Consider the following 25,729-nt stretch of genomic DNA (forward strand, 5'->3'; position numbering starts at 1 on the left):
GTGGCACACTGGGGATCAGTCTTAGAGGAAATGAAGAAGTGTATTGACTGCAGCATATATTTGAGGAACACATCATACATCTTCATGTTAAATGAGGGAACATTGAAATCAAAGCTCAAGATATTTCATGGCAACAATCCTCCATTTTCACATCCATACTTCTTTTAAAATGTGTTTCTTCTTTTAAAATGATTCTGCACTTATGCAGTATTGCATAGATGGAAACAATTCAAACTGATACAAAGCAGGAGTTTTTAATTAAAAATCAAATCCTTGTTGGCACTACAGTCATACATTTCAAACATAATTCACTATATGCATAATGTCTAATTGTTGTAATTCACACTGAACTGTTTGGCATTCCTCATTGAATTAGGTAATTAATCTTCAGTATGAAAGTAGTCTTCAAGTCTAAAATATTTTTTTCTGTACAATTTTTAGCTAAGTGTAACAACAAAATGTTATTTCTCTCAGATGATCAATCATATTGTGTTTCACCATTATCAATGTAACCCAAGAAAACACACATACTTTCTAAAACAAGTAAATTGCAATTATAATCGGAAAAATGCATTGAAACTTAATTGAATAACCTATCTCTTTTGCACTTATTTGCAAACTATTTTGCAGAATTACTGCAATAGAAACAACCCATAATGGCATTTATAAATTTCTTGTGCTACACCATTTTATAACATGATACTGCATTTATTATCCAACGTATCATTGATCCTGTTCACAACAAATTCAATTTTCAATGACAGTAAAAGATGCAACATCTTTCAAGTATCTGATTCATTGGGGTTAGGGTTAGTATTGCAATTGACGATTGGTCAATATTGGCACAAAGCTAAACTTGTTTTTACTATTGGGAAGGGTCCTTACAGGAACCATACAATTGTGGCATTTTGAGTTCCACACAACTGTTCTCAAGAAATTACACATCAGGACAGATGTTCAGGCTGAAGTTAAACATTGATGCAACAATAACCTACATCAAATCAGCCCACATTTCATAGTATGTCGAAAGCCTTATGTAAAAGGGAGGCATGAGGGCATAACAGAATACATATATCTGTGTTTTGACAACAGAGAAGTACATTTGGTTCTGAATGGATGGCAGGCCTTTCGGGATGATTTTCTTTAACCCTTGATAAGAAAAAGAGCTTGTCAAGTTAGACAAAAATTAAGACAGGTTAGACAACATGAAGGGCTAAGCAGATTAAGGGACTATTGGGATGCTTATGTATTCCGGCACCATACACTGGTGCTTTTACAACATCCAATTTTTTGTTTTACCATTTTAATACTTCACCATTCATGTGTCTACTGTGAAAAACATTCTAAAAACATTGATCTAATTGTATTGATCTAAAAGTGTATGTACACCAATGAGCCAAAATATTATGACTACACATAAGGAAAGTGAGTAACGTCATCATCTTCTAACAATGGCACATGAGGTCAGGGTATATAAGATGGTAAACAAACAATCAGTTCTTGTTGTCAACATGTTGGATGCAGGAGAAATGGGTAAAAACCTGAAGGACGTTGACAGGGGCCAAATCATGGCCAGAAAACTGGGTCAGAGCATCTTACAAAAGCCAAAGCTTATGGTGTGCTCCTGGTCAGACATGGTATCCTACAGACAGTGGTCCAAGGAGGGACAAACTACGTTTAGTTAATACAGCAGAGGAATGTCACAACAGAGTGCATTGGCTCCATGTGTCAGCGTGTCTGTACTGTTTCGGCGGCAAATGAAGGACCAACAGCATTGGTCATAATTGTGTGGCTCATTGGTGTGGGTACATTTGTGTAGATTGAACTGCCAGATTGAGAAATATTGTTGCTTTAATTTACCCCTTCACGTTTCTTCTTTTTGTAGACAAAGGTGTATGTCATTTGCACTACACATTTGATATGCTTAAGGGCATGGACTTTGTTTCTAAAATAAACTTAAGCAAAGGATACACTTATATAAATGTTGTGTTTCCATTCTCTGTTTTTGTGTATGTTACAGTTTACGGTACCTTTGCTCACTTCCTTCAATATTGGGACAGCAGATGCTGTATGCATTTGCAGAACAACATTTATGCATATGCATATTTTTGGAGGAAACGAGTAAGCAGTGATCAAGGAAAGAAGACATTTTCCAACTAATGAAACACATACACTGTTACTGAAGGAACTGTTTCGACAACAAGCCAATACCTTTGAACTGTGTTGATTAGGCTTTAATGTGTTTACACTATTGAAGTCATCATTCAAAAAACCCTCTGAGATGTTGGAGAATGTGTCATTGCAAAGACCTGCCATAAGCATGCGAAGCAACACCAAACATGGGTGCCTACTGTGATAGGTTCATCAGATGCTTCATGCCATCTCACAGTCTCTGCAGAACAATGCCGTGCATGCTTATGGCAAGACTAACAACGCATTGCAGAATTCATGAGGCCTTTTAGGAATGACTACACAACACCACCTTAAATACAGATCACTACTTCACTATTCAGTGATATGTCCAAGTTTCTAAGCACAGGCACAGCTTTAGCGGTTTATTTATGTCCATCAAGACTTCAGCCCTCCTTCGCTTCCTCCTCGTATGCTTTGATAAAATCGCCAATGGTTTCCACCACGTAATCTGGCACGAAGTGCATCTTCTCTGGGTCGTCACTGTCCTTATAGCTCTGGGCCTCTTCCATGGTGGACACCCCTGTCAAAGTAAGCATGGTGTCCAAGCCACACTTAGCCCCAAACAGGATGTCCGTCTCCAGGCGATCGCCAACCATAATGGACTGGGCTGGGTCCAGGCCGAACTGGCTTGCCATGCAATCAAACATGAAGCGGCTAGGCTTGCCAATCACTATAGCCGTCCTGCTGCTGGCCGTTTCCACGGCAGCCGTGAGGCTCCCCGATCCTGAGAGAGAGGAGTGAGAAGACGTTTCTACAGATTACCGATAAAATTTGTTAATTTGGGGGGGACGACGACTGTGTAGAAAGTGATTCCAGCCACACATATCAAACACCATACATTGTCACAAACAGTTAAGGATTGTGTGTAGCCTGACAAAAAGACAAACTTGTTTTTCAAACTGCATTCAATCCCGTTCTATAGAAAGCCACATCTATGGCCACAGCTAACAAATGCAACGAGAAATGCTGATGTGGCATTTAGTCACCCAGTTGTTGTTCCAACAGATGCTCAACATAATGCTGCACGATTTTAAAGCAGTTTTACTAGGTCTCTGTTGTAGCCAGAAGATAAATGGCTATGGGAAACTCCATTAATCAAACAAATAACATTGGGTAGTATATGTAGTGATATTAATGCAATGTCCAAAGGCTCTTCCAAACTCCCAAATCTTTGTCTTGATGCGTTGAATGATTATAATTATGTTGCGTCATGTATAATTATTGTGTTGTGTTTGGCCTTTTTTATGAAAGACCAAAAGAGTTTGGTTAGAAACAGACTGCAGTTGAATTACTATTCTGAACTATTAAGTATTAAATACTTCTTAAGTAACTAAGAAGTATTTAATTCCCTAGTGACTAAATAAGGCTACAGCCTTCTTTCCCATTGTAAATCCCATTCCATGCACTTCAACCCTTGGGGAGACAAACCTACCTGGTGTTATTCTACCACCTCGCAGAGGGTGCCAAGGGTCAGGGTCAGTAGCTACAAATAGGCAATTGGGGTTTTGTAAATAACAGGTAGCTTTTGCCAGTTTTATGAAGTTGAATTTTTCGTCATATCCAACAAGCACTGCCTTAACGTCCTGGTCCAATGGATAGTCGTAAATGGTCCCTGTTTGTGCGTCTTCACTCTCCTCCACTATGGGAACTCCGGCCTCCTGTAGCTCCTTCACAACCCCTTGACAACCGATGACATACACCTTTCCCTGCACCTTCGCCACGTCGCGCAGGTAAGCTGCAGAGCAGTACGCAGAGCTGAATATATCTTCCTCATCCACATCAGTGAACCCCAAACGCGCAAACTTTGTCACGTAGTTAGCTCTGGGCCTGGTGCAGTTGTTAGTCACGAAAAATACCTTTTTGCCTTGCTGTTTCAATAGTGTCACCACCTCTGGAGCGCCTGTCACCACCGTTTCGCCATTCCAGATGACACCGTCGCAATCGAAAAGGACGTTGTGCTTTGCGTCGAGGAGATCTCGTAATTGAGAACCTCTGATTTTTAAACACCCTCTGCTTCCCACCGCCCCTGCCATTCTGCACGGTGAGCCTAGAAAAAGCTCGAGTCCTGTTGTCAACAGAAAGGTACAGTTACGTCACTCAAATTAAACGGGTAAGGTCGGTTACTGCACCTCTTTTTCCACCGGAACGTACACAGACGTAGCGTATGGCTATAATGGTACCAAAATTAAAAGTCCTCGTTCTGATAGGTGGGAATCTTTCACTCTTTCCATCAGTGCTCACACAAGGGGCGGATACACTCACCCTATTCATTTTATTGGCCCTTGGATAGGAAGACCCGCCTTTCCCTCCCCTCTGCCCAATGTAATGGCGCACTGACTGAAACCAATACTAATCAATGATTACAACTAGCTACAACAGGGTTATGAAATTGGGTGTAATTTGAGCAGATTGTAATTGTATGGACTGTGCTGTGTGCCTGGTTTGCGAGACAATTGCAAGTAGGCCTACTGTTTTGATTGGAAGACTTGTCTAGGCCCTAGGATAGCAGGTGTTAAACGTCAATAACAACTCCTCGACATCTTATTCTATTGTGTAACATGAAAGGGAAATGATTGAAATTGAATGGAAATAATTGTAGGCCTAATTATTCGGCAAATCAATCCTCTGTCTTTTTTTAACCCAACGTTTAATCATAACGTCGATGACATTTCTCCCGCCCAGAAGATGGCGATAACACACTAACAGGCAGTTTTATAGTGAGAAAAATGTCAGCCCCCTTGGCCATATTATGTTTAGTACTGCACTGAAAATATTTGAAGAGAAATGGAAGTCTTACCGACACAGATTTGTCCCGTGGATTGCACTGAATCTCCGCAAAAATGAACGGTAATTTTGCAGTTACCATTATTGTGTTTGTTTAATTTTGATAAAGATTTTTTCACAATGTATTTGCTAATGGTAGCTACCTTATACCACCAAGAGATCCAGGGTATTTACATTTTAAACCATATTTAAATTAGACCTACTACCACAATATGTTGAAGACAACATTACGCTTTCTCAGAACTCTTCGTCAAGTCACAAAGCGCTCCCAGGACAAGCTGGTGCCTGATGAGGAGGTGACAGAGACTCTCTTGCGACTCTTCAGGGCCCTGTTCAGAAATGACCTGGTCAACCAGGGAGACGTTCTCAGCCAGCTCCCCACCTCAACCCAAACACATTACCTCGGACAACAAAACAATGGAAAGGAAACCACAGAAGAGGCTGGTAGAGGTTAAATTTGGTTTTTACTACATACCACCAAATGTATGTGCTTGTTTTTTTCCCCCCAGTGTTTTCCTTGCAGATGACACAATGCCTGTGCCCTCCATTATTTATGTATTTTAAAGTAGATGGACCCAAAAGAGGATTTGATTTGATGTTACACAATGTTGGGTTCTGTCTTGAGCGGCAGCCCAGCACCTTGCCATTCGGTGGAACCGGGGTATTTGTTACCAAAGGATGGGTGCCTAAAGGAGTCACGGTTGCCATGTATCCAGGTAGAAGTCAGGACAACACATTCAGACACAAACAGTGACTGTAACAACACAGAATACATATGAAATGAAACACATGTGGTTTCTGTCATGATAAGAACTTGCATTAATGATAAGAACTTACATTTATAATACTGATCTGTAAAGTACTGCTATGTTTGAGGGATTTACTCAATTTTGTGTTCTTCTTTCAGGCACTGTCTACCAGCCTTATGATCCAATTCTTTTCCAGTCCATCCGGAACCCTTTTGTGTTTCGATGCATCGACTGTGTTTTGATTGATGGCAATGATAAAGGCATTTCGAAGATGGTGTACAGGTGAGACAGATGCCTAAGGAACTATATTCTATTACTAAACCATTTAGTAATTTTTTGAGATTTCAAACAAAGCTATGTTCAACCATACTTCATATTCGGTAGCCTATATGGAATGACTGGTACCACATAAAATGCTGAGCCAGCAGTATTACATTTGTGGAAATATCCACAATCCCTCCTTTGGAGGAAAAACAGCTACACATCATCACAGACCCTCCATACTTCACCAACTTCGGTATTAAACCCACCTTGAGTATTTGTTTACCAAAAAGCTAAATTTTGTTTAATCTTCCATAGAACACCGTTTAGGTCAAAGTTCCATGCATGCCTTGCAAATATTTTTTTATTTGGAAGGCATGCGGCATGAAAGGCCTCTACTTCAATTGAAGGTTGGATTGTTCAAATGTTTTCCAAAGTGACATTAAGCTAAATTACAAAAAGGTAACTTTATAAAAAGAACACTTTTTACTCATCTTTGCCAAGGGATGCCAGTAATTTTGGAGCCCACTGTACATGTATGTAAAGTATATGATATACTGTATAATCCTTGCTATTCTCAAGTATGTCTCTTTTTGTTGCACAATTAGACATGCATCGTTAGTGAGTGTTGGTTTTGGAATGTGTTTGTGTACGCCAGGTCATGCAGCGGAAGGGACAGACTGGGTCCTTTAACGCTGAGTGACACCACCTGGTTGACAACCAATCCAGTGAATCCACTTGCAGTGGGTCAGTATGTCAATAACTGCACCAATGGTATGTCAACTTCATCAAATCATTCTGTTTTCTTGCAGCATTCTCAGTGTTATAGACATAGCAACACAGCTTCTCATTTTTGGGCCTTACTGTTTTCTATTCTATATTGTCAATTGTGTGGCCCACAGAGTAATAGCATGTTGTTATTTCCCTGTCCTACTCAAGAGTGGGCTGCTAACGTTTGCTATCAGGAGTATGACGTGCCTGATGAATTTCCTCTGGAGCTTCGCCAGTACCTACCTAACGTGAACTACACACATGACGCCCAGAGGCAAGACTTGAGAAATTACTTTCAGAATCTTTCAGTTGACTTGACAACAGTGCAGTGTATACACTGGGGGACAAATGTACATATTTTGCTCCTCAGGGAAGAAATTGGTAAGTTTATTAACCAAAGTGGCATTTAACTAATTACAAAGTACGGTCAAGACAATACTAATGTAACGCATTTATCACGAGCAGGCTAGACCACTGTAACTCGCTTTTGTTTGGTCTACCAAAAAAAGCCATTAGTCAGCTACAAACAATGCAGAATGCAGCAGCGCGAGTCTTTACTAAAACAAGACGGAGAGCGCACATCACACAGTATTAAAATCACTGCACTGGTTACCTGCTTTGGAATAGAGTTCAAGATTCTCTTACTAGTCTATAAATCACTCCATAATCATGCACCTGAATATATTAGACATGCTGTCAAGGTACACACCCAGTAGATCCCTGAGGTCCTCTGGTACTGAACTTCTAACAGTTCCAGAAGCCAGGACAAAGAGACATGGGGAAGCAGCTTTTAGTTTCTATGCTCCCAGCCTTTGGAACACTGCCAGAATACCTTAGAATGGCTGAAACGGTTGACACTTTTAAACATACACTTGAGACATACCTCTTCGATCTCGCTTATCACTCACTGTAAAATGTATTTATTTAACATGTATGGAACATTTATTTATTTTTCTTTTAACCCCCCCTCCCTTTTTTTCCCCTTCCTACTGTGAGGCGCCTTGTGTTACCTCCGTGTATTAAATGCTCCGTACAAATACATTTTGATTTGACTACAGTACAGCTGGCTCTAACAAGAATAGCATGAAATGTGGTAGGCCCAGATGTTCAACTATACAAGAGGAAAAGTAGATCAGTGTCTCTAGTTAGAAAAATAGATGCCTCATATTGAATTCTACCTGCTCACCATCAGTTTCATGTACAGGACAGCAGTAGACAGAAGAGTCACACCTTTTGTTATTCCTTTCTTCAAGGCCTTTGCGATGTGTGGTACTCGTCTCACTCCAGAACATCCACCCTGGAGAGGAACTCTTCTCCAACTACTACACCATCGTGCATTAAGTGGTCAACCCTTGAAGACACTGAAATGGGATTGGTTCTCTTAAGTCAAATGAAGAAGAGAGATGTCCATATTCATAAGAACATTTCTATTTATTTCTGCATCTGTACAGCCTGTATTGGACTGAAACATAAAATACAAAAGTCAGAAACAAACAAATGTATATGTACAGTTTTATAAACAATACATTTTACTTTGAATAACTGATATTCAATCATGTCTTGATTGTCTATTTTAACCTAAACTGTCTTTAAATCCCCAAATGTTAAAAAACTTTTTCTATGGAAACATTTTCAAATGTAAAGTAAAATATTACAAAAGACAATCAAGACTTATTTCTAAAAACCAAATTTTTCCTTAACAAAGTGAGGGGATACAAAGTTTACATGTAGGCCCCTGCATGAAAATGGTAATAACTAGATTTACTATTTTGTTCCAACTTATTTAAAAATACAGCATTAGATATACATTAACATTCCTGCACCAGTATTTTTATTTTCTAAAGCTCTGGGTAAAAATGTGTTATGTTCCTTTAAGGACATGAGTAATTGCACATATTACTATATTGCCCAATATAGCATGATGTTAAGTTTGACTAAACCACTGGTCTCAAACATTCTTCAAGTGTATATATATATATATATATGTGTATAAGGGGGAAAAATTAACTGCAAACAAATGGAATATGACTCCATTAGGGCTGGTAAAACACCACTCTTAAGCCATGTCCTGTATAACTCACTCTAATTTTCTTTGCATTGCATATAAACATCACTGGATTGCCACCATATGGAATAAAAAAAACTGGAAATATATTTATGCAGGCAGTCCTGCAAGCAAACTGTCTTCCAGTAAGTTTATTCTATATCTAGAAATGCAATGGCATTTTCCCTCCAAACACTTTCCCATGAACACTCGTGGACTAAATTCTCAGATACAATTTTAATACTGCATACTGTACATACTTTCTCACTACCAAATTGTTTTCACTATTTCAAACAGTGTACTGTCTTGTCCTGAGTCCAGTATTGGGCACTGTACAATGCAAGTACATTATCAATGCTAATCAGATTAATAAATAATAAATTATGTTCTCCATGAATGCAAAAACGTAACAAAAATGAACCCCAAAATTTTTCTAAAACCTGTTTTGTCTGGGTTTTTCTGTGGCTCTTGCTTTAAGACTAGACTTGTGTTCCACTTCCACAAAGAGGAGGGTCAACCTGTATCTCTGTACATATTTACACACATTATTGCCATAAGCAAGGGAGGCAATACAGTATCATACTTCACTGACAGGGCAAAAATATCCAACATCCTGTTAATTAAGACTTGGGGGTTGGGTGGGTGTGGGATTACGGGTGTAAATGTATGGAAGAAATTGCACCTTTATGAGCTTAGAACAATGAAAAACTAACTGTAGTGAGGGTTGGAGGTCAATACGAAAGTTTAAACATTATGATAAAGGCCAGGACAAAAAATCTGAAGTCAGGATTTAAGCAACAATAACCATGTTCATGTCCAAACTATTTCACTAAGTTCTCAAACGTTCATCAACATTCTATCAAAAGTTACCTCCAGTTAAACCTCATTAATTTCCAATGCATAGACAAAAAAAAGTTTACACTGGCCTACAAAATACAAACAGATAAAGAGGGGGCAGAGTAGTGGCATATGCAGCAGCAATCTAAACCCCAAGCATTTGCATAATTTATTAGCAATGGTTGGTGTTAAAACTCCAACCATTTTTAACTTAACCTTACAGTACAACTTGTGGGATATACATGCGCAACTAAGTATAAATAGCAATCAATACTACCCTGGTGCTTTCTAACACAATTGCTTAAATGTGCCTTTTTCTGCCTGCAAAGCATTTTCAGAGGTATAAAACAGGAAAAAGTATACAATGTCAGTGACTAAGTTGCAGTCCAATGCCTTTTGTAATAAATACCAACACTTTGCCAAACAAGAACCCCCCCCCCCATTTGGCTTTTTCATCAGCTAAACACATATGCAAAGATTGTTCATTTTTACTGTCATTTGTTACATTTTGCAATACAGCTCATCTTAACATGGCTGAATTCACCACAAACAATGATTATGTTTTAACATGGGGGGGGATCTGAACTGGTTTGACTTTTGCCAATGTCTGAGGTGTAAACTCCTTTCTCACCATAAAATAATTTGAAGTGCTTCTTCTGAGTCCCAAATTTACATATTTGCACTTGGTAAGTGCATCTGTTTAAAATATACAAAAACCTAAGACCCTTAAAAAAAATGCTACATCCAGGGTCAGGTTAGTGAGTGTGACTGTAGGGCCACTGAGGGTTGGGGGGGGGGGGGGGGCATGGTCTATCCCAATGTAGGTTCAGTCCCACCATATGAAGACACTACAGATCATGTGTGTGGTGGTTTTTGCAAAACCTTTCACAGAGTTTAGGACTGAAAATAAATGGCTATTCAACTCTTGAGAATTCAAGATTTTGTTCCTCTAGTTCCTTTAGTTCTGTACAAGATGACATCACTGATGTCATAGTAAAAAAGGTTGTGTCTGTGCGCACATATACACACACACACATATTTAGAACAGCAAATAGATTCTCTAACAAATATGTACAGTCTGTGGGAGGGTCACACTTCACTCGGATTGTACCGCCGTATGCTGTTGGTGCAATGTGTGAGTGTGAGCGTGCGAGTGTACTCCCATGTAGCTGTTAGCCTCGCCAGATCCCCGGCTGCCAAAGTCCGTAACTGACACAGCCATTTTGGCGCTGGTGATGTGGTGCGCGCGCGTGGCTGCCTCATAATCAAGCCCCAAGTTCCCCACAGCGGCCTGATTGAAGGGCTCCGACAAGCTCAACTTGAGGCGCTTGGAGGGTGGGCGCTCGCAGTCTGTGGCACAGGCACCCAGCTGTCCCAGGTCAGAGTGGTAGAACCCGGCACCAAGCAGGTTGAGGCAGTCGGGATCTACAGGTCCATTGGGGGTGAAGCCCAGGGCCTCGTTGTGGTTTAGGGAGGCCCGGTGGAGGCCCTCTAGCTGGGGAAAACTGTACGAGTCCAGGCAGTTTACATCTGCTGTGTTGCACACCGATGCTACGCTGCTGGTCAATGCTGTGAAAAGGATTTGAAAAATGATTATTTGCCATATATTCCTCTGGATTAATTCACATGACCATAGCAGATAATGCCTGTTTCTTACAATATATCTACATTTTGATACTGCAATTTGAACACATGACCAAGCAACCAACTGAGGACATCTACACCCTAATACAGTTCACACTATATCCCCTAAGACATCCCTAAGACGTGTCCTAACTGAATGCGAGCGTCCGATTATCGTGTCACAGGGGGACGCTCTCAGTCCAAACAAATCGTCATATTGACTTCCGTTACGTCATGCAAACCATGTACCCTATGACACCGTGTCCTACAGAGCTTTCAACAGAGCGACTAAAAATACATCGAAACAGGGCATCCAACACCCTAAAGACGCCCAAAGGCGCATTGCTTGTGTCCAGTTAGGACATTCCCGTAGAACACACGGCAATCTAACTGATTTTGTTGCTGACGCTCGCCCGCGTCGTAACCAGTCAGGACACAGTGTCAGCCTCATCTTTGGTCCTCTGCAAACTTGCAGCCCCTCAAGTGACTCACCAGAAAGGTCGCTGGCAGTGATGGAGTTGAGAAGGCTGAGCTGCTGCTCGGCTGTGGGCTCCATCCCACCACTGCCACTGGAGCACACAGAAGCTGAACCATCCACCAGGCCCTCCGCCTCATCCACCAAGCGGTCCATAAGGTCCCTGCATCATGGGGCACAGGTGAAGAGGGTGGCAGGGTTACTAGCAACATATACTTAGAAGATGAGAAGGTATGGCCTGATTAATACAAATGGCATAAATATGATACGCAATGTGCACCTCAAGCAATGCTACAAGGCTACATTTGGGGCAAAAACGTTTCAAAGATGCTTCTTCAAAAGGCTCTTTGACAGAAAGAGTAGAGCTCTGGGATAGGGAAGGTTGATGTCAGCTAGATGATTACTCACGTTACGCCGGGGTAGCTGGTGTACTTCTTTTTCCCAAACCGGTTTTGCTGGACGAAGAAATCGAAGCGCTCCGATTTTTTCCACATGTAGTAGAAGGCCACACACTCGGCCACTGTCCTTGTTTTCACCTGGGGGGTAACACAATAGGTCAGGATGGCAAAAAGAATATGTTTCCTTCAAAACCCCATCAGCCACTGTTCCCTTACGGTAACTTTATTCGACGACTACCAATTTTGCATTCCTCACCTTATGCTTCTGTATGAGGTGAAAGTTTTTCTCGTACAGGAGCAGCGCGTGTTCAAAGTTTCTGCATTCTTCTTCGGACCACGGGGACATTTGCCCTACAATGGCAGAAGATGAAAATGTAAAATTCCACAAACTCTTAGTACACAATCTGGATCAAGATCTACTTTCAACCTACCTTTCAAGGTCTTGCCACTCCTGCGGTATCGCTCCAGAGCATCTTGGACGTTATAGTTGCACTTCACAAGCTCATACAAGGCCTTGAGAATGAGCACATGTATTAGTCATGTCTCAAGTTTGTTTCTGCCAGTGTATACATGTGCAAACGTTGGGACATATTTACCTGCTCATTGTCTTGAACAAGACAACCCTGAGGCACTGTGGCCACCTTCCCATCCACTAATGGGGCGGCACTGTCACGCAGGTAGTCTTTGACTCTCTGCTCGGACAGGGAGTCAGGCTGCCATAGCAACTGGTCTTCGTTCTCATACACTGTAGGAGACAGGACCTTACGTTACCTTATGTTGGCTGAACTTCAGAAAGCTAGCTACATTGCACATACGAACAATATATGTCGAAAGAAAACAATATACTTGGTATGAAAGTAGACAAAAAAGTCTTCACACTCACCCTTTTCATCATTATCATGGTTGCAGACAAGTGTAGGGATTTCAGCTTGATACTGGGATCCAACCATTATTTCCTGAAAAGAGAAATACATAGTTTAATCAATTGAACAACTGTGCTTCAACTGACCAATGAGGTCTGCATTCCAAGATCACCAAAAGCACACCTTTCTGGAATCGTCAGGACACACACTATCTTCCTCTCCCTCTGATTCCTTGTCCCCATCATATATGGTGTTAGCTGGAAACAAATAAGGGACTTAAATTTAGGACCAGGTTGGACGGACAGTGGCAGTACATGTAACATATCAACATATGACCTAACACCTGTTTAAAAGCAACTTACAGCGCAATGTTCGAGGGAAGAAGTCGCTGGTTTCATGGGATGTGACCGAAGGTGTGAGGTCATCTGCTGAGGACTGTGTTTCTTCATCGTCGCCCGACAGTAGATCTTTAGCAATTTCCTCCTGGAGAAAATGAAAATAGATTAAATACATGTTTGAATTAGTTCAATTGGCAAAATATTATTTTTATGTATTCCATCATGAAAACAAGTCCCTTTACTCACTTTATCCAAAGTCATGTCGGGTAGTTCGTCTGTTAGTTCTGCAGAAGAGCTATCTGCACTGGAGCCTCCTGCCAGGCTGACAGAGGCCTCATATCTGTACATTGTCAACAGCTCCTCTAGTGGCATGTTTCCCTCCTAGTAGAATGTTAAAGGTTCAAATGAGCTTTACAATCAAAGTTTACAGAAAAACTCCAGTGTTTCCCACACACAGACTAATTTGTGGCGGTGCGCCACAGAATCAACACCGGCCGCCACACATTGCGTTTCGTAAAACATTTTTTTTTAATCGCTATTTAGGTTCAAACACGCAGCGTATTCGTTCAGCTGCATTTCCTTTCCCCTGCTCTCCCTCCGTCTCTCTGTCACTCATGCGTCTTTCCCACATATGCACACAGTCACTACGTCAGCACACGTTAGCAACAATGCATACACATGCCGTTCTAGTAAGACCGACAGATATCAGCGAGCCTTCAGCATTAGTGCCGTAGCTAAAAGTCGAGGAAAGTTGAGGCTACTTTTCGCTAAGTACCTTACTCACATTTACATTTAGTCATTTAGCAGACGCTCTTATCCAGAGCGACTTACAGTACTCGAAGTTTCCCCTTCGTTCTTTTGGTGAGAAGTCTCAAGAGCTAGCTACTTACTCGGCGTCATGGAGCCAACCAGTTAAATAGTTGTTTACCACTAGCGTTGCTACATGCATAATGCAGAAATGATGTTAGTTGTTGTTAATTTGTGAAGGTGTGAATCATTTTGGATTAATATTTAATGTAACAAATTATTAACAAATTAACTGTGTAACGAATTATTAACGAAGGAATTATTACGACACGACCCCCCCCCCCCCCCCCCCCCCCCCCGGTCTGACAACCCCCACCCCTCCCCGCCACAATTAGATTTCTAATCTGTGGGAAACACTGAACTCTATTCTGTTCCTACAACTCTGTTCCCAGTTAGACATTCAAGTCAATTAATGCTCTTGTTGAGATAAATTAGACATAACTTATTACTAGTGTTCAGGGGCGGTTCTACACAGGGGCCAAATGTCTCTGCCCCCCCCCCCCCCCTTTTTACACGTTGTTTTTCTTCTTCTAGTAGTCATCATGAAACGAGGAAGGGACATTACAGCCTTTTTTGCCCCAGTAAATAAAAAAGTGAGAGAAACATATCAAGGTATTGAGCTGAGGAGCTGGAAGAGGGAGACCCAGAGCTGTTTGTAAGATTTTAATGTAAAGCAAAAAGTATTTAATGTTTAAATATAATTTGTTTCCAATTTTTTATGTGGCCCTCTGATTAAACACTGCCCCCCCCCCCAGTCAAATTTGTCTAGAACCGCCACTGACAGTGTTTCACAAGATAATCAAATATTACAAAAAATGAAATGCAGAAAATTCCATTTTAGTCTACCTGCAGCAAATTACAGTTTAATTGACTATTTATTTGGACACCTAAACCTCGGTTTTCAAGTACTATCCTACCTTTTCTAAATCATCTATTTCTGCACTGACACTTGATCCTTCGTCCTGCATCTCTTCATCCTCCAACGTTCGCTCGTCGTCATAATCATGGACCAACATCTCCGCTGTTGGATCAAAGTCATGGTCTTCCGAAGACAGAGAGCCAACTAGAAAACACAGTGGGCTTAATCAATTAATTGTTCACGTTTCAATAAAGCTAAGCTCGTGGTAAAGACATTAAGGGGTTTGAAGTTGTGATCACAACATGCAACAGCATTATCATCGTGTGTGTAAGACCAATTATACAATAACCAACCTGGGCTCGTACTTCCAAAGGAAGCCTGAAAAGTAAAAGAGGTTTAGATTTCAATGACCAAATGCTGCACGATTTTGAAAATAGCTAATTGTAGATTACACAATTGTATTTTATATGTATTTGCCTTTAGATAAACTCAGTGAATGCATCATATTTTGTCACTACCTTCCGCTGATATGATTATTTGCTAGCGTGAACATTTCATGTTCATGAACAGCTGAATCACCCGTTGGCTCGAAATTGTTACAAGACATCTTAGCTACGGAGAAACAAGTTAGCTAGCTAACGCTATCTATGTTACCAATCAGCTGCAATTCTTGAATTTGCCACCAGTATAAATCGTCTTTGAAACGTCACATAAAAAGTGTATGAATATTTTAAAAGTTACAATATATAATGAATAATTTCGATAGCAAGCTGATTAACTGTCCACTACGCTAGCAGTAAGCTAGCAGTTTGTTTATGCAAACGCCGGGGCCTAAAAATCTGTAACAGGGGACGCCGCTATTTTCCAATACAATTTTTGACGTCTAATGTAATTTCTTAAATATTTTTTTTTTCATTTAAATTGAAATGAAAGCCTTAAAAACATGATCGATTACGGCTTAGTGCAGTTAACCCCCCATAATAATAAAGATATGCATTTATATTACGACGCTCCTTTCCCGATTTCCTACTCACCTCCGCCATATTGGTACCTTTAAAATACCAGATTAGCTACGATGGATACCCGGATGAAGTACACAGCCAATCATGGGCAGTTATTTATTTTCCTTGATTGCCATTTGCTACACAACTTTAAACCCATCGCGGTAAAAATCTATTTAATAATCAGATGTTCTGATCATATCTAGTTATTGTCTCCATTCACATACCTAGACACGTCGTGCAGATAAATAGATTTTGTTCATCTGAATGAGTGATAGTCTTGTGTCATATTTGAAAATAAATGGGTTATGTATGTGCATATTTAACTGGATCCATGCTCACCTTAGGAAACACCAAATGCAAACATTGTATTCATTTAGCAGACGCTTTTATCCAAAGCAACATGACAACCAAATAGTGCAGATAGAAACTAGCAAAACTACAGCCAAGCTTGAAGACTAAGCGGAAGCTGCATTCTGGATGATCTGCAGAATGCATAATGGTACATGGAATGGAAGTCCAAACGGGAGAGCACTATGGCCTGGACGAGCAGCTGGGTGAAGTATTCTGTCAGATACTGATAGGTCTTCTTGATGCCGGTAGGTCTGCATCATGCCAGCAATGTGTTTCTTGAAATACAGGTTTTCATCTTGCTGAGGATCTTTCCGAGCTAGAGGCTGTCTCAGACATGCCGTAATTAATGACGTACAGTGGAGCTCTGCTGGTGACAGGGAGGATCTGGCAGGGATGAAGAGTAGCTCCGTCTTGTTGTGATATAGTTTCAGGTGGAGACATCCATGAGGATGCATCAACCAGACATGCAAAACATTATTTCGATGACTTGGGGGACTGAGGGTGGAAAGGAGAGGAACAGATACGTGTTGTCAGTGTAAGTGAAGCCATGTGATTTGATGTTAAGCCAATTCTCCTGGTGCACATGCTGTAAGAATTGTCATATTTCAGAACTAGCCTATCCGAAATTAGGATAATAAATACTTTTGAAAATAGGATTTTATAATCGGTTGGAAAGTGCCAAATAAAAATGTTTTCTTATTTTTCCCCCATAGATGATGAAAGAGGCATGTCGCCCCAAGTTAAGTTCAGGCATACAAACACTGTGATGTGGTCCCTGGTGCCTGTTTGTAGGGATGTTTTCACCCTTTCTTGACCAGCACCTTGGCACTGCTGTTGTGGAAATCCTCAACTTGTTGAAACCTCTGACTTGTTGAAACCACTGACTTGTTAAAACCTCTGACTTGTTAAAACATCTGACTTGTCACAGTTGTAGATCTTTGGATGTCTCTAAAGATATGTATGCTAATACAGAACAAACCTAATGGCAAAGCAGAATGCATTATTTTAGAATGCCAGTAGTTGGGCCTTGGTTAGTGAATACCCTTGCAGTGCAGCCTATTTATCTCATAACACCTGCTTTCTAACTTTCCAAAAGTGACCTGACAACAGCCGCTAGGGGTCGACTTCACTCCAAAGCTCAACGGGGTAGGCTAACGAGATTCTCCTTTTAGCGAAGCATTGCGGTTGCGCCATTTTGGGAAGGAGTTTGTCAAAAGCGGCAAAATTTTAAAGATAAAGGAGTATTTTGCAAACATTTGAGCAACTTCTGGAAATATTTGTTGTGGATACATATACTGCTAACTACCTGGTTATGTTTTTGACGTGGAAGTCAGGTCCTAAAAATGAAATGACTAACTGACAACTTTCGAATGGGGACTGAGCTGTGAGATTCGGCAAGGTAAATAACGCAAACAACACAGATAGGTCTAGCCAACCACTTGCATAGCTGGCTACTCTGGCTTGTTTATGAGCTAGCATGAATTGAAGTGTAGCTAGCTAACGCTCATCAAAACGGAGATGATTTTGTGTATGTAACGGTAGTTACTATAGTACGATAGGTGGGCTATTGTAAAATGATTGTAAGGCTTGTAACAGTGTAGAGCAAGCTAGCTAACCATCCGGGTTATAGTTTGCAGCAGAGTTGGGTGCAGGACCGGACTATAGCTTTCTAACACATTTACAATTGTGTTAACGCGCTAGCTAGGCTAACTGTTTTAGCTTTGGTTGCTAGCAAACTACAAGCTGTCATGTTGTTGCTTGAGCCTTGAGGTAAACGGCATGGCTAGCTCGCTCAGTACTAACAGGCCCGTATGCTTTCATAGTGAATTTACCTAGGCTACGCTAACTCGTTAAGTTACAGTAATAGTTGCAAACATAAAACAGCTGTTTTGTTTCTCATTTTAGATCAAGGTGGGCACTGTAGCTACATGGAACAGCTCACGCGTCTTGATGATTGATTCTCCAGTACCTGAACAGTTATGGATGAGCTGAGAAACTACTGAACCGAACATGTCGAATGGTTTCTTTGATATTAAGTAGCTAGCTAGCAAGTTTTTCGTGTCTCAGGTTTCAATGGGAGTTGAGTGGACATAAGCAAAGGCATGCATTGAAACGATTTCTCACCAACTACTTCACAAGTCTTTCATTGATTTGCTAAAATTGTGTCATGCATCAACTGTTAATCATGAACTAAAGTCAATAGTGGCAACATGTGACCCTTATTTGAGTAGTTCTATGTTACTTATGTATCTGCTGAAAATATGACATGGTGAATGATAGATTGCTTTAATTTCTATACCACATCTCATCACTTTAAAGCGTTACTATAGAGTAGAAACACCCGAATGTCCCCTTTGTAACATCTCAAGAAAGGGCCACAGGAAAAGTTCTCCTTCCCTTAAAAGGAATCATCATTGACTGAAATTGCATGACCGATATGGATACCTGATTGTAAACACACCTGGAAACATTTGGAAAAATATCCTATCTGCAAGCCTCATGTGGGGAGCAGATTAACTGGACATCAATCCATATTGAGAAGAAAACCAACAGTAGAGGACTGAGAACTGTGGGACTACAAAACTGCTACAGCAGACGCCTCTGCTCGGTCGTCCGCAGCTGGTTTGTATAAGTTCTTATGACATTGTAAAGTTATGCCAGTTCTGTGTGCATGTAGCTACATCCTTTATGTGTGCAGAATAAGGATACTGTAGTGGACGGGAGGAAATTCGAGTGAACAAATGCAGAGGCCCTCTATGCCCTATACAAGGAAAGCAACAGTGTACAGGAACATTAGCTTCTAGAAATGCCATAAACACAATTGGTAGAGAAAGCTTAGTGAGTCTCAGTCCCCTTTCAATGAGTGCATTATGTGCTGGTTTCTCACCTCTCTGTCTCCATTCTCTTTCAGGGGCCAGTGAGATGATGAGGTGTTGATGTCGTGCCTAACCTATTGGAGACGCAAACCTAAATGGCGCAGCATGACTTCACTCCAGCCTGGCTTAACTTTCCCACAGCACCATCACCGGCCAAGGTATGGGAACATGTTGGCATGAATGTGTGTGTGTATTTGGTGTCATCATAGGCTCTTGTGTGTTTGACTTTGTGTGTGTGTGTGTTAGCCCTCTCACAGCTACGAATCTACCCCTGACCGTCTTGACAACCAAGGCAATGTGAGTCGCAGATGTCACAACTCCTCAGATGGCTCAGAGTCAGTCAATGGGCGAATCCCAAGTAAACTGCCCAGTGGTAAGTCTATGAAGTTTGATGCACATTAAACCGATAGCTACCAGGTTGTAAGGGTGTAATAGCATAGAGTGCTGTTAAATCTTGCTTGTGCATTGTTAGCTTTGGTTAGGGGTTGTGGTTCTCATTAGAGGCTTTTCACTAACCTCCACTTGCCAAAGAAAACACCAGCAGATCGTTTTCAAATATATATTTTTGTGTACATCTGTTCACACTGCAGTGTTATTCACTCACACTGTGCATGCTCCATAGGAGGCTACTCCAGGATCGAGAGGAATGGATGGAAGGTCCTCAATGGCACTAGTGAGGGATCTAGCCCGCGGGCCCCTCTCCAATACAGCAGCTGCGATGTTGGCCCTTCTTGCACCTCTAAGATCAAAGGCCTGCAGGAGCATGACAACAGGGAAAATGGGGATAAACGAAAGAAGTTTGCAGCTGAAGATTTTGTAAGTGCTTTGTTAGGGCTGTTGGTGTATTTTGTGTCGCAAACTTATGAGCACCAGTAACAGCCAAGACATATGGATGTCATATTACTTGTAAGATTCCAAATGTATGTAATCCCCCCCCCCACACACACACACTTATTGTCCCTTCTTGCAGCCTTCTCTGAATCCTGATGCAAAACGAGAAGTCAACCGTAACAAAGCTGCAGGTGTATGGGGTGAGTGACCTAAAAATCTTTCTATGTGGATGCTGTGTACTCTCCAGAAGGTCATCTGGGCCAACTGTCATTATTTTACAATATGCATTAAGAAGTCACATTCTTGAAATACCAGTTGAAGTAAGATCTTCAATTTTCTATCTACTGTTATAGAACACCCTCCCAACCCTCAGTCCAGAGGCTCTAAAATGATGGTGATCCGACGCATCTCACGGGAAGAATCTTTGCCGACACTGTCTAGCACCAGCCCAGCCCAGCAACAGGGCCCATCTCGCAATGGCACTGGCCCATCTCTTAACAAGGGTCCCATACCGAAATCAGTCAGTCTTCCAGTCAAGGTGAAACATTCGATCTGGGTCCCAGAAATGAATTATTAGCCTTCTGCATCCTACAATCTCAGTTACTGATCTTTAGGGTTAGGATAGGTTACTGTGAGTGTGTGTAAACAACTTTTTTGGGTTACTGCCACAAAAGAACTTATGCGTTTCCACATGTAAATTTAGATCCAAATGGTACTTAAGGTTTGCTTGACATTTTCAGATGAATATATGAATATGGAGTGCTTGGTTATGTTTGTCTCTCCCAGGTGAGTCGCTCCAGCTCGTCCTCCCCTGTTGAGCAGGGCAGCCAGCCCCGGCTGATGATGCGTCTGACCCGCATGCGCTCCGACAAGAAAAGCCACTTCCTGAAAGCCCTCAAACAGGACATGGTGGGAGAAGAAAAACTTCACCTACACTGCAAGGTCAATACATCATTTGTGTGTACAAATGTAATTGTGTGTTTGTGTGAGTAGCACATTTTATGGTGCAATTGCTGACTAATCAAAGTTCCCATGCCCCTTCGATTAATGTGTAAGCCTTCAATCAGTTTGCATCTAAAAGTTTGTGCAGCGTATTTTTATGTGACCATTTCCCTTTTGATTGTCTACTGACCATCCAGGATGAGGATAGTTTTCATCTACACAATAACAACCTGGGCGGTGGGGACGAGAACCTCAATGGCTATGAGCGTGGCACTGGAAGTAGCCCACTGGAGAACGGCAACAGCAAGCCTGGCACCATGAGCATGAGGCAGCAGGTGCTGTGCTCCTCCAGCTTCCCCCAGCAGGAGGTGCTGTCCAGCTCCCTGGAGGCAGAGCACAGGTAGACACAGAACAGACTTGCCGCTGTGCATTCACGTAGGCAAAGGCTCTGTTAGGATGCTCCCACCTTTACTCCTTTTGGAAATATCTGGCTTTGATGACTTAAGTGTAGAAGAACTCATGTACCCATCCATTTACAGTCAATCCAAGACTGTATGGAGGAGGTCAGGAAGGAAAGCTGTAGTTGTTAAGCATTCCAACCAGACCTCAGCTACTGTGCTCTGTTTTGAGACATGTAAAGCAGCTGGATTGTTGTTATTGTGCAAGAGCCATGATTAATGAATTGTAATGAAGACGTTGCTGTTAAAGATCAGCTTGCAACAAAGGCAAGGATATGTTGAGGGAGAAAATGGAACAATACCATTGACGTGAAATGGTCACCACTGGTGGTTCCAGTTGTCTTGTAAATGGCTGATGATGAGGGTGTAATTGCTTAATCTGTTAATATTCATACAAGTGCTATCTATAATGTGTCAGGTTACTGAAGGAGATGGGCTGGCAGGAGGAGAGTGAGAATGATGAGACGTGTGCTCCTTTAACTGAGGATGAGATGAGGGAGTTTCAGGCCATCAGCGAACAGGTAAATATTCCGTTCACACATGATGTAATACTGATCCTATAAAATCAGACCCCGACTATATAACCTGAAGGTCTGTTGACCCTCCACAGCTACAGAAGAATGGTCTGAGGAAGAATGGCCTCTTGAAGAATAGTCCTCCCTCTGACCCAATGACTGCTTGGAGGACCACCAACTTCAAAATTGTCACAAATACCACAGAGGAGACGGAGACCAGCAGCAGCGACACCTCGGATGACGAGGCCTAGGACCAACCCTCATCCGAAACCTCGCCCCCAACACACATTTAACTGCACCACCACCACAAAAGCAGATGATCGGGCAGTTCTGAGGCCCTCCCACCATTTCACAGACCCCACCTCTCACCCACCAGACAAACGTTCAGAATGGACTTGAGAAAGAACACTATTATTGTTTCCGTAAAGAAACCCCCCTTTTTTGTTGGGGCAAAGGGGCGGTGGGAGACTTCAATGTTGGACTACATGTTTGTTCCATCATTGAAAAAGATTGATAATACGTACCGTATGATGAATGTGAAAATAAAGTCCGTTCTGGAGGCTATTAAATAAAATGATTGCAATTCACAGCTGGTGGCTCTCTGGTGGATGTCCTTCTGGCTGATTATAGTCTGACTGGGGGTGGGTGTAGCTCAAAGTGCATTTGACTGTAGATCAAGTGGTCGTTGTAAAAAAAAAATACAATATAAAGCTGTAATTTCATGTGCTCTTGGGGGCCCTAAGCAGCCACTTAGTTTGCTTATGCCTTGGGCCGGCTCTGGTACGCCACTGTAGGAAGAGGGTCTGCTAACCCTCTTGATCTGATTCCTCTGTAGTAGCCATAACCCTACCTAGCAACATAACTTACCAATGAGCAGGACATGCTTACCTGTGTAAAGCCAGCTAGGTAATATAGTAGCTGGGGCAGTGGGTAGTTACCTTCTCCTGAAAGGTTGAAACCAACTAGAGGCCTCTGCAGTGAAAATTCCTTGTCTGACCACAAATTTACTAGCAAATCACTCACATCTCAGGCTCACAGACTACATCCTTACCTGTGCTGCAGATGTGAGCTGTGTCTGGATAAGAGCGTCTGCTAAATGACTAAATGTTTGGTTGACTCCAATTCTTATTAGAAGTGAAGTTGGTGACTGGCTGTCGATTTCCATGGCATTTTTAGGTTTGGATTTTATTATAAAAAATAATAGTTAAATAATGAAGTTGTGTCTATTAAATGCATTATGTCATTCACTTTTGAGCCATGGTAAGATAAAACATTCTGATTATTTTTATATTCACTTACTGACATTTTCACAATAACATTTGGCATTTAGATTTACACTCGCTAACTTGTTCAACCTTACACTTCTCTTTCAGATGAGGCCACTCTTAAAATAAAGGTGACCTTTAACTCTGGTACTCTGGAAGCCATGACCAGATTACCCAATGTGCACTGCTCACAGGTGTGGACTGTAGAGACAGGTGATGGAAATACTTTCACTGCTAGGGTCTACATACCTAGAAATAAATATTTTTCTAAAAAACGAATAATGATAAAAGCTATATTGCAATCCTGCATCAATACAGTACAATGACTGTAAAAAAAGTGCATGCAAAAGTGTTTCTTTGTTCTTCACATAATTCTTCCTTCTTATGAACCTTACTGAGGGATGGTGTACTGTCCTATGAATCTGTTTTGACCAGAGTACTTATTGATGGAAAACAGCTTTTTCTACCACTAGAGGGCGTAAACTTGTTTATTCAATTTAAATAGGTTCCCATTGGTCATCCTACACACAGCATAAAACAAAACTTTCCTCTGAATAGTGTGCACTACCACAAATAAATAGTATGTTAGGAAAATATGTATAGGGGCCAAGCATCGAAGCTGTGTAGACAACCTATTGTGTTTCTACTTTTTCTGGAAACTGCCTATAGCTGTAAACACTGCCAACTTTATTTGATAGAGGCTAACATGCGCTTGTGTGTTTTGACCTTTTGACATTGATAACATGATTTCTGTCTTGTCTTAAAGTTGAGCAGTTGTTTACAACTGTAAAACCTTTCAATCTTTTATACTTTTCACGCTATAAAACCAACGGAAGTGACTGAAAGATACTCTACATATTTTCTCAAATTTCCAACAGTAAGAAAGTATCACAGAAATAAAGATAACGACTGATACATAGCTGTACTTTCCTACTGCATGCTAAATATGATTGCAGATATTGCCAACCTTTACAAAATCTTAATATCAAAACGAAATAGTTCAACTGCTTTCAGCAATTACTTTTTCTAGTTCATAATGGTAATTATTAAAAACACATGAATGGTGCTAAAATGTGAATCTCGTTCCGAAAGCTTTGCTATTACTTTCTGGAAGGTTCAGTTACACGCCGGTTTATGAAGAGTGGCGAAAAGTAGCTAGCCAGTCACAAACGTCACCAACATCACGACGTTACACACCTGAGCGCATTTACCTACAGCAGTAGGCTGCAGGTCTGGTTTAGTTAGAGCTAGTTAGCTTCCAGATCAAAATGCAAAAAGACAGCTGCAGAAATGCCATGCACAGGCACAGCTGGCCAGGGTGACACCATCTTATGTAACTAGCTAGCTATATTTTCAGGCCGTAACACCCTGTATGTTTGTCAGTTTCAGCGAAAACTAGCATAGTGCTATCCTATGTCTGAAAAACGGAAGTGGGCTCCCCTTCGTTCGGCCCAGTTAGTTCTAGCAATCCCACACACCAGTAGTTAGCTCTAGAACAGGGGTGTCAAACTCATTTCGCATCGTGGGCCACATACGGCCTAGGGAGATGTCAAGTGGGCCGGACCATTAAAATTATACCATACTCTGCTATAAATAACCAAAATATCATGTCTTTCTTCTGTGTTATCTAGTTTAATTGATATAAAGACCATATCGTATAAAGTCCGTCCAACCGCTTTAACAAGTAATGATCTCTTCGGTGGTGTAGTTGGTTAAAGCGTTGTACGGTTACATATTGTTAATGCGAATCTGGGATCCCAAGTTCGCGCCACAGTCCAGTGAATCTCGTACGATATTCTTTAACTTTTACTGTGAGAAAATGACATAATTCTAAAGGCCTACGGATGTATCACAACATTTTAATGTGTGAGCACTAATATCAGATCAAAATGAACACATGTAGCCTTAATTAAATATTGAATAACGTAGGGTAGTCTACCGTCGGAGACAACCACTACGCCTCATTCAGCCAGTTTAAACGGCTGCTAGATGACGCTGTTCATTTTCAAAGCGCCGATAGTTCGGCTCTTTGGGCCGGCACAATCCGGAAGAAACCACCAAAGCTTCACAAGGCATCGTTCGCCCATCCCTAGTAGAGACCAAGGTATTAATTGATACCGTCTGCTGTTTTCAGTCTGTCTCAGTGATGCGGCTTGTCTTCTACTCTGATGGAAAGAGTGCGCCCCTTAGCGGATAATCCATGAATTACAGCGATTTAAAAATATTAATTCCATGTCTTTTATGCATTTTTTCCACTTTCAAATTATCCTGCGGGCCTGATCGAACCTCCTTGGGGGCCGGTTCCGGCCCGCGGGCCGTATGTTTGACACCCCTGCTCTAGAAGTTACTGACCGTGGGGGTCAGGCCTGAAGCTAGGAGCAAAACAGAGTCCCGACTACCGCCTGCTTCGTCAGGTAAGCAAAATGTTAATCCTTACAAATGCCTGCTAGCATGTGCATTACTATTCATTTGGGTCACATGACGT

General features: G+C 41.4%; 4 protein-coding genes across 8 annotated transcripts; 2 read left to right on the top strand and 2 right to left on the bottom strand.

Moving 5' to 3' along the window:
• Nucleotides 1–238: 238 nt before the first annotated feature.
• Nucleotides 239–4,389, bottom strand: LOC124483941 (pyridoxal (pyridoxine, vitamin B6) phosphatase). Its single transcript, XM_047044532.1, has 2 exons — nt 3,626–4,389; nt 239–2,917 (listed from the first exon to the last, which is right to left on the bottom strand). Exons 1-2 carry the CDS (start codon nt 4,224–4,226, stop codon nt 2,577–2,579), a joined length of 942 nt encoding a protein of 313 aa, XP_046900488.1. The 5' UTR covers nt 4,227–4,389; the 3' UTR covers nt 239–2,576.
• A 114-nt stretch (nt 4,390–4,503) lies between these two features.
• Nucleotides 4,504–9,705, top strand: setd9 (SET domain containing 9). Of its 5 annotated transcripts, none has more exons than XM_047044533.1 (7): nt 4,504–5,040; nt 5,219–5,427; nt 5,544–5,693; nt 5,885–6,008; nt 6,646–6,761; nt 6,927–7,032; nt 8,012–9,705. In XM_047044533.1, the coding sequence occupies exons 1-7, from the start codon at nt 4,943–4,945 to the stop codon at nt 8,097–8,099; spliced, it is 891 nt and encodes a 296-aa protein (XP_046900489.1). In that variant the 5' UTR covers nt 4,504–4,942; the 3' UTR covers nt 8,100–9,705. The 5 variants fall into 5 exon arrangements, with proteins under 5 accessions (XP_046900489.1, XP_046900492.1, XP_046900490.1 ...); XM_047044536.1 differs by having other exon boundaries at nt 6,646–6,734; XM_047044534.1 differs by having other exon boundaries at nt 5,547–5,693.
• Nucleotides 9,706–10,449: 744 nt separating this feature from the next.
• On the bottom strand, nt 10,450–16,067 carry mier3a (mesoderm induction early response 1, family member 3 a). Its single transcript, XM_047044531.1, has 13 exons — nt 16,037–16,067; nt 15,356–15,380; nt 15,061–15,206; nt 13,583–13,717; nt 13,361–13,481; nt 13,182–13,255; nt 13,019–13,091; nt 12,732–12,880; nt 12,567–12,648; nt 12,392–12,486; nt 12,146–12,273; nt 11,755–11,900; nt 10,450–11,208 (listed from the first exon to the last, which is right to left on the bottom strand). Exons 1-13 carry the CDS (start codon nt 16,043–16,045, stop codon nt 10,736–10,738), a joined length of 1,656 nt encoding a protein of 551 aa, XP_046900487.1. The 5' UTR covers nt 16,046–16,067; the 3' UTR covers nt 10,450–10,735.
• A 667-nt stretch (nt 16,068–16,734) lies between these two features.
• LOC124484719 (vasculin-like) lies at nt 16,735–22,687 on the top strand. The gene is made up of 12 exons (XM_047045785.1): nt 16,735–16,892; nt 17,071–17,756; nt 18,263–18,979; nt 19,269–19,391; nt 19,480–19,606; nt 19,856–20,049; nt 20,204–20,264; nt 20,418–20,602; nt 20,851–21,006; nt 21,204–21,406; nt 21,883–21,985; nt 22,075–22,687. Exons 4-12 carry the CDS (start codon nt 19,329–19,331, stop codon nt 22,228–22,230), a joined length of 1,248 nt encoding a protein of 415 aa, XP_046901741.1. The 5' UTR covers nt 16,735–16,892; nt 17,071–17,756; nt 18,263–18,979; nt 19,269–19,328; the 3' UTR covers nt 22,231–22,687.
• Nucleotides 22,688–25,729: the final 3,042 nt, after the last annotated feature.

Source organism: Hypomesus transpacificus, chromosome 22 (genome assembly GCF_021917145.1).
Source record: "Hypomesus transpacificus isolate Combined female chromosome 22, fHypTra1, whole genome shotgun sequence".
Lineage (NCBI taxonomy): Eukaryota > Metazoa > Chordata > Actinopteri > Osmeriformes > Osmeridae > Hypomesus > Hypomesus transpacificus.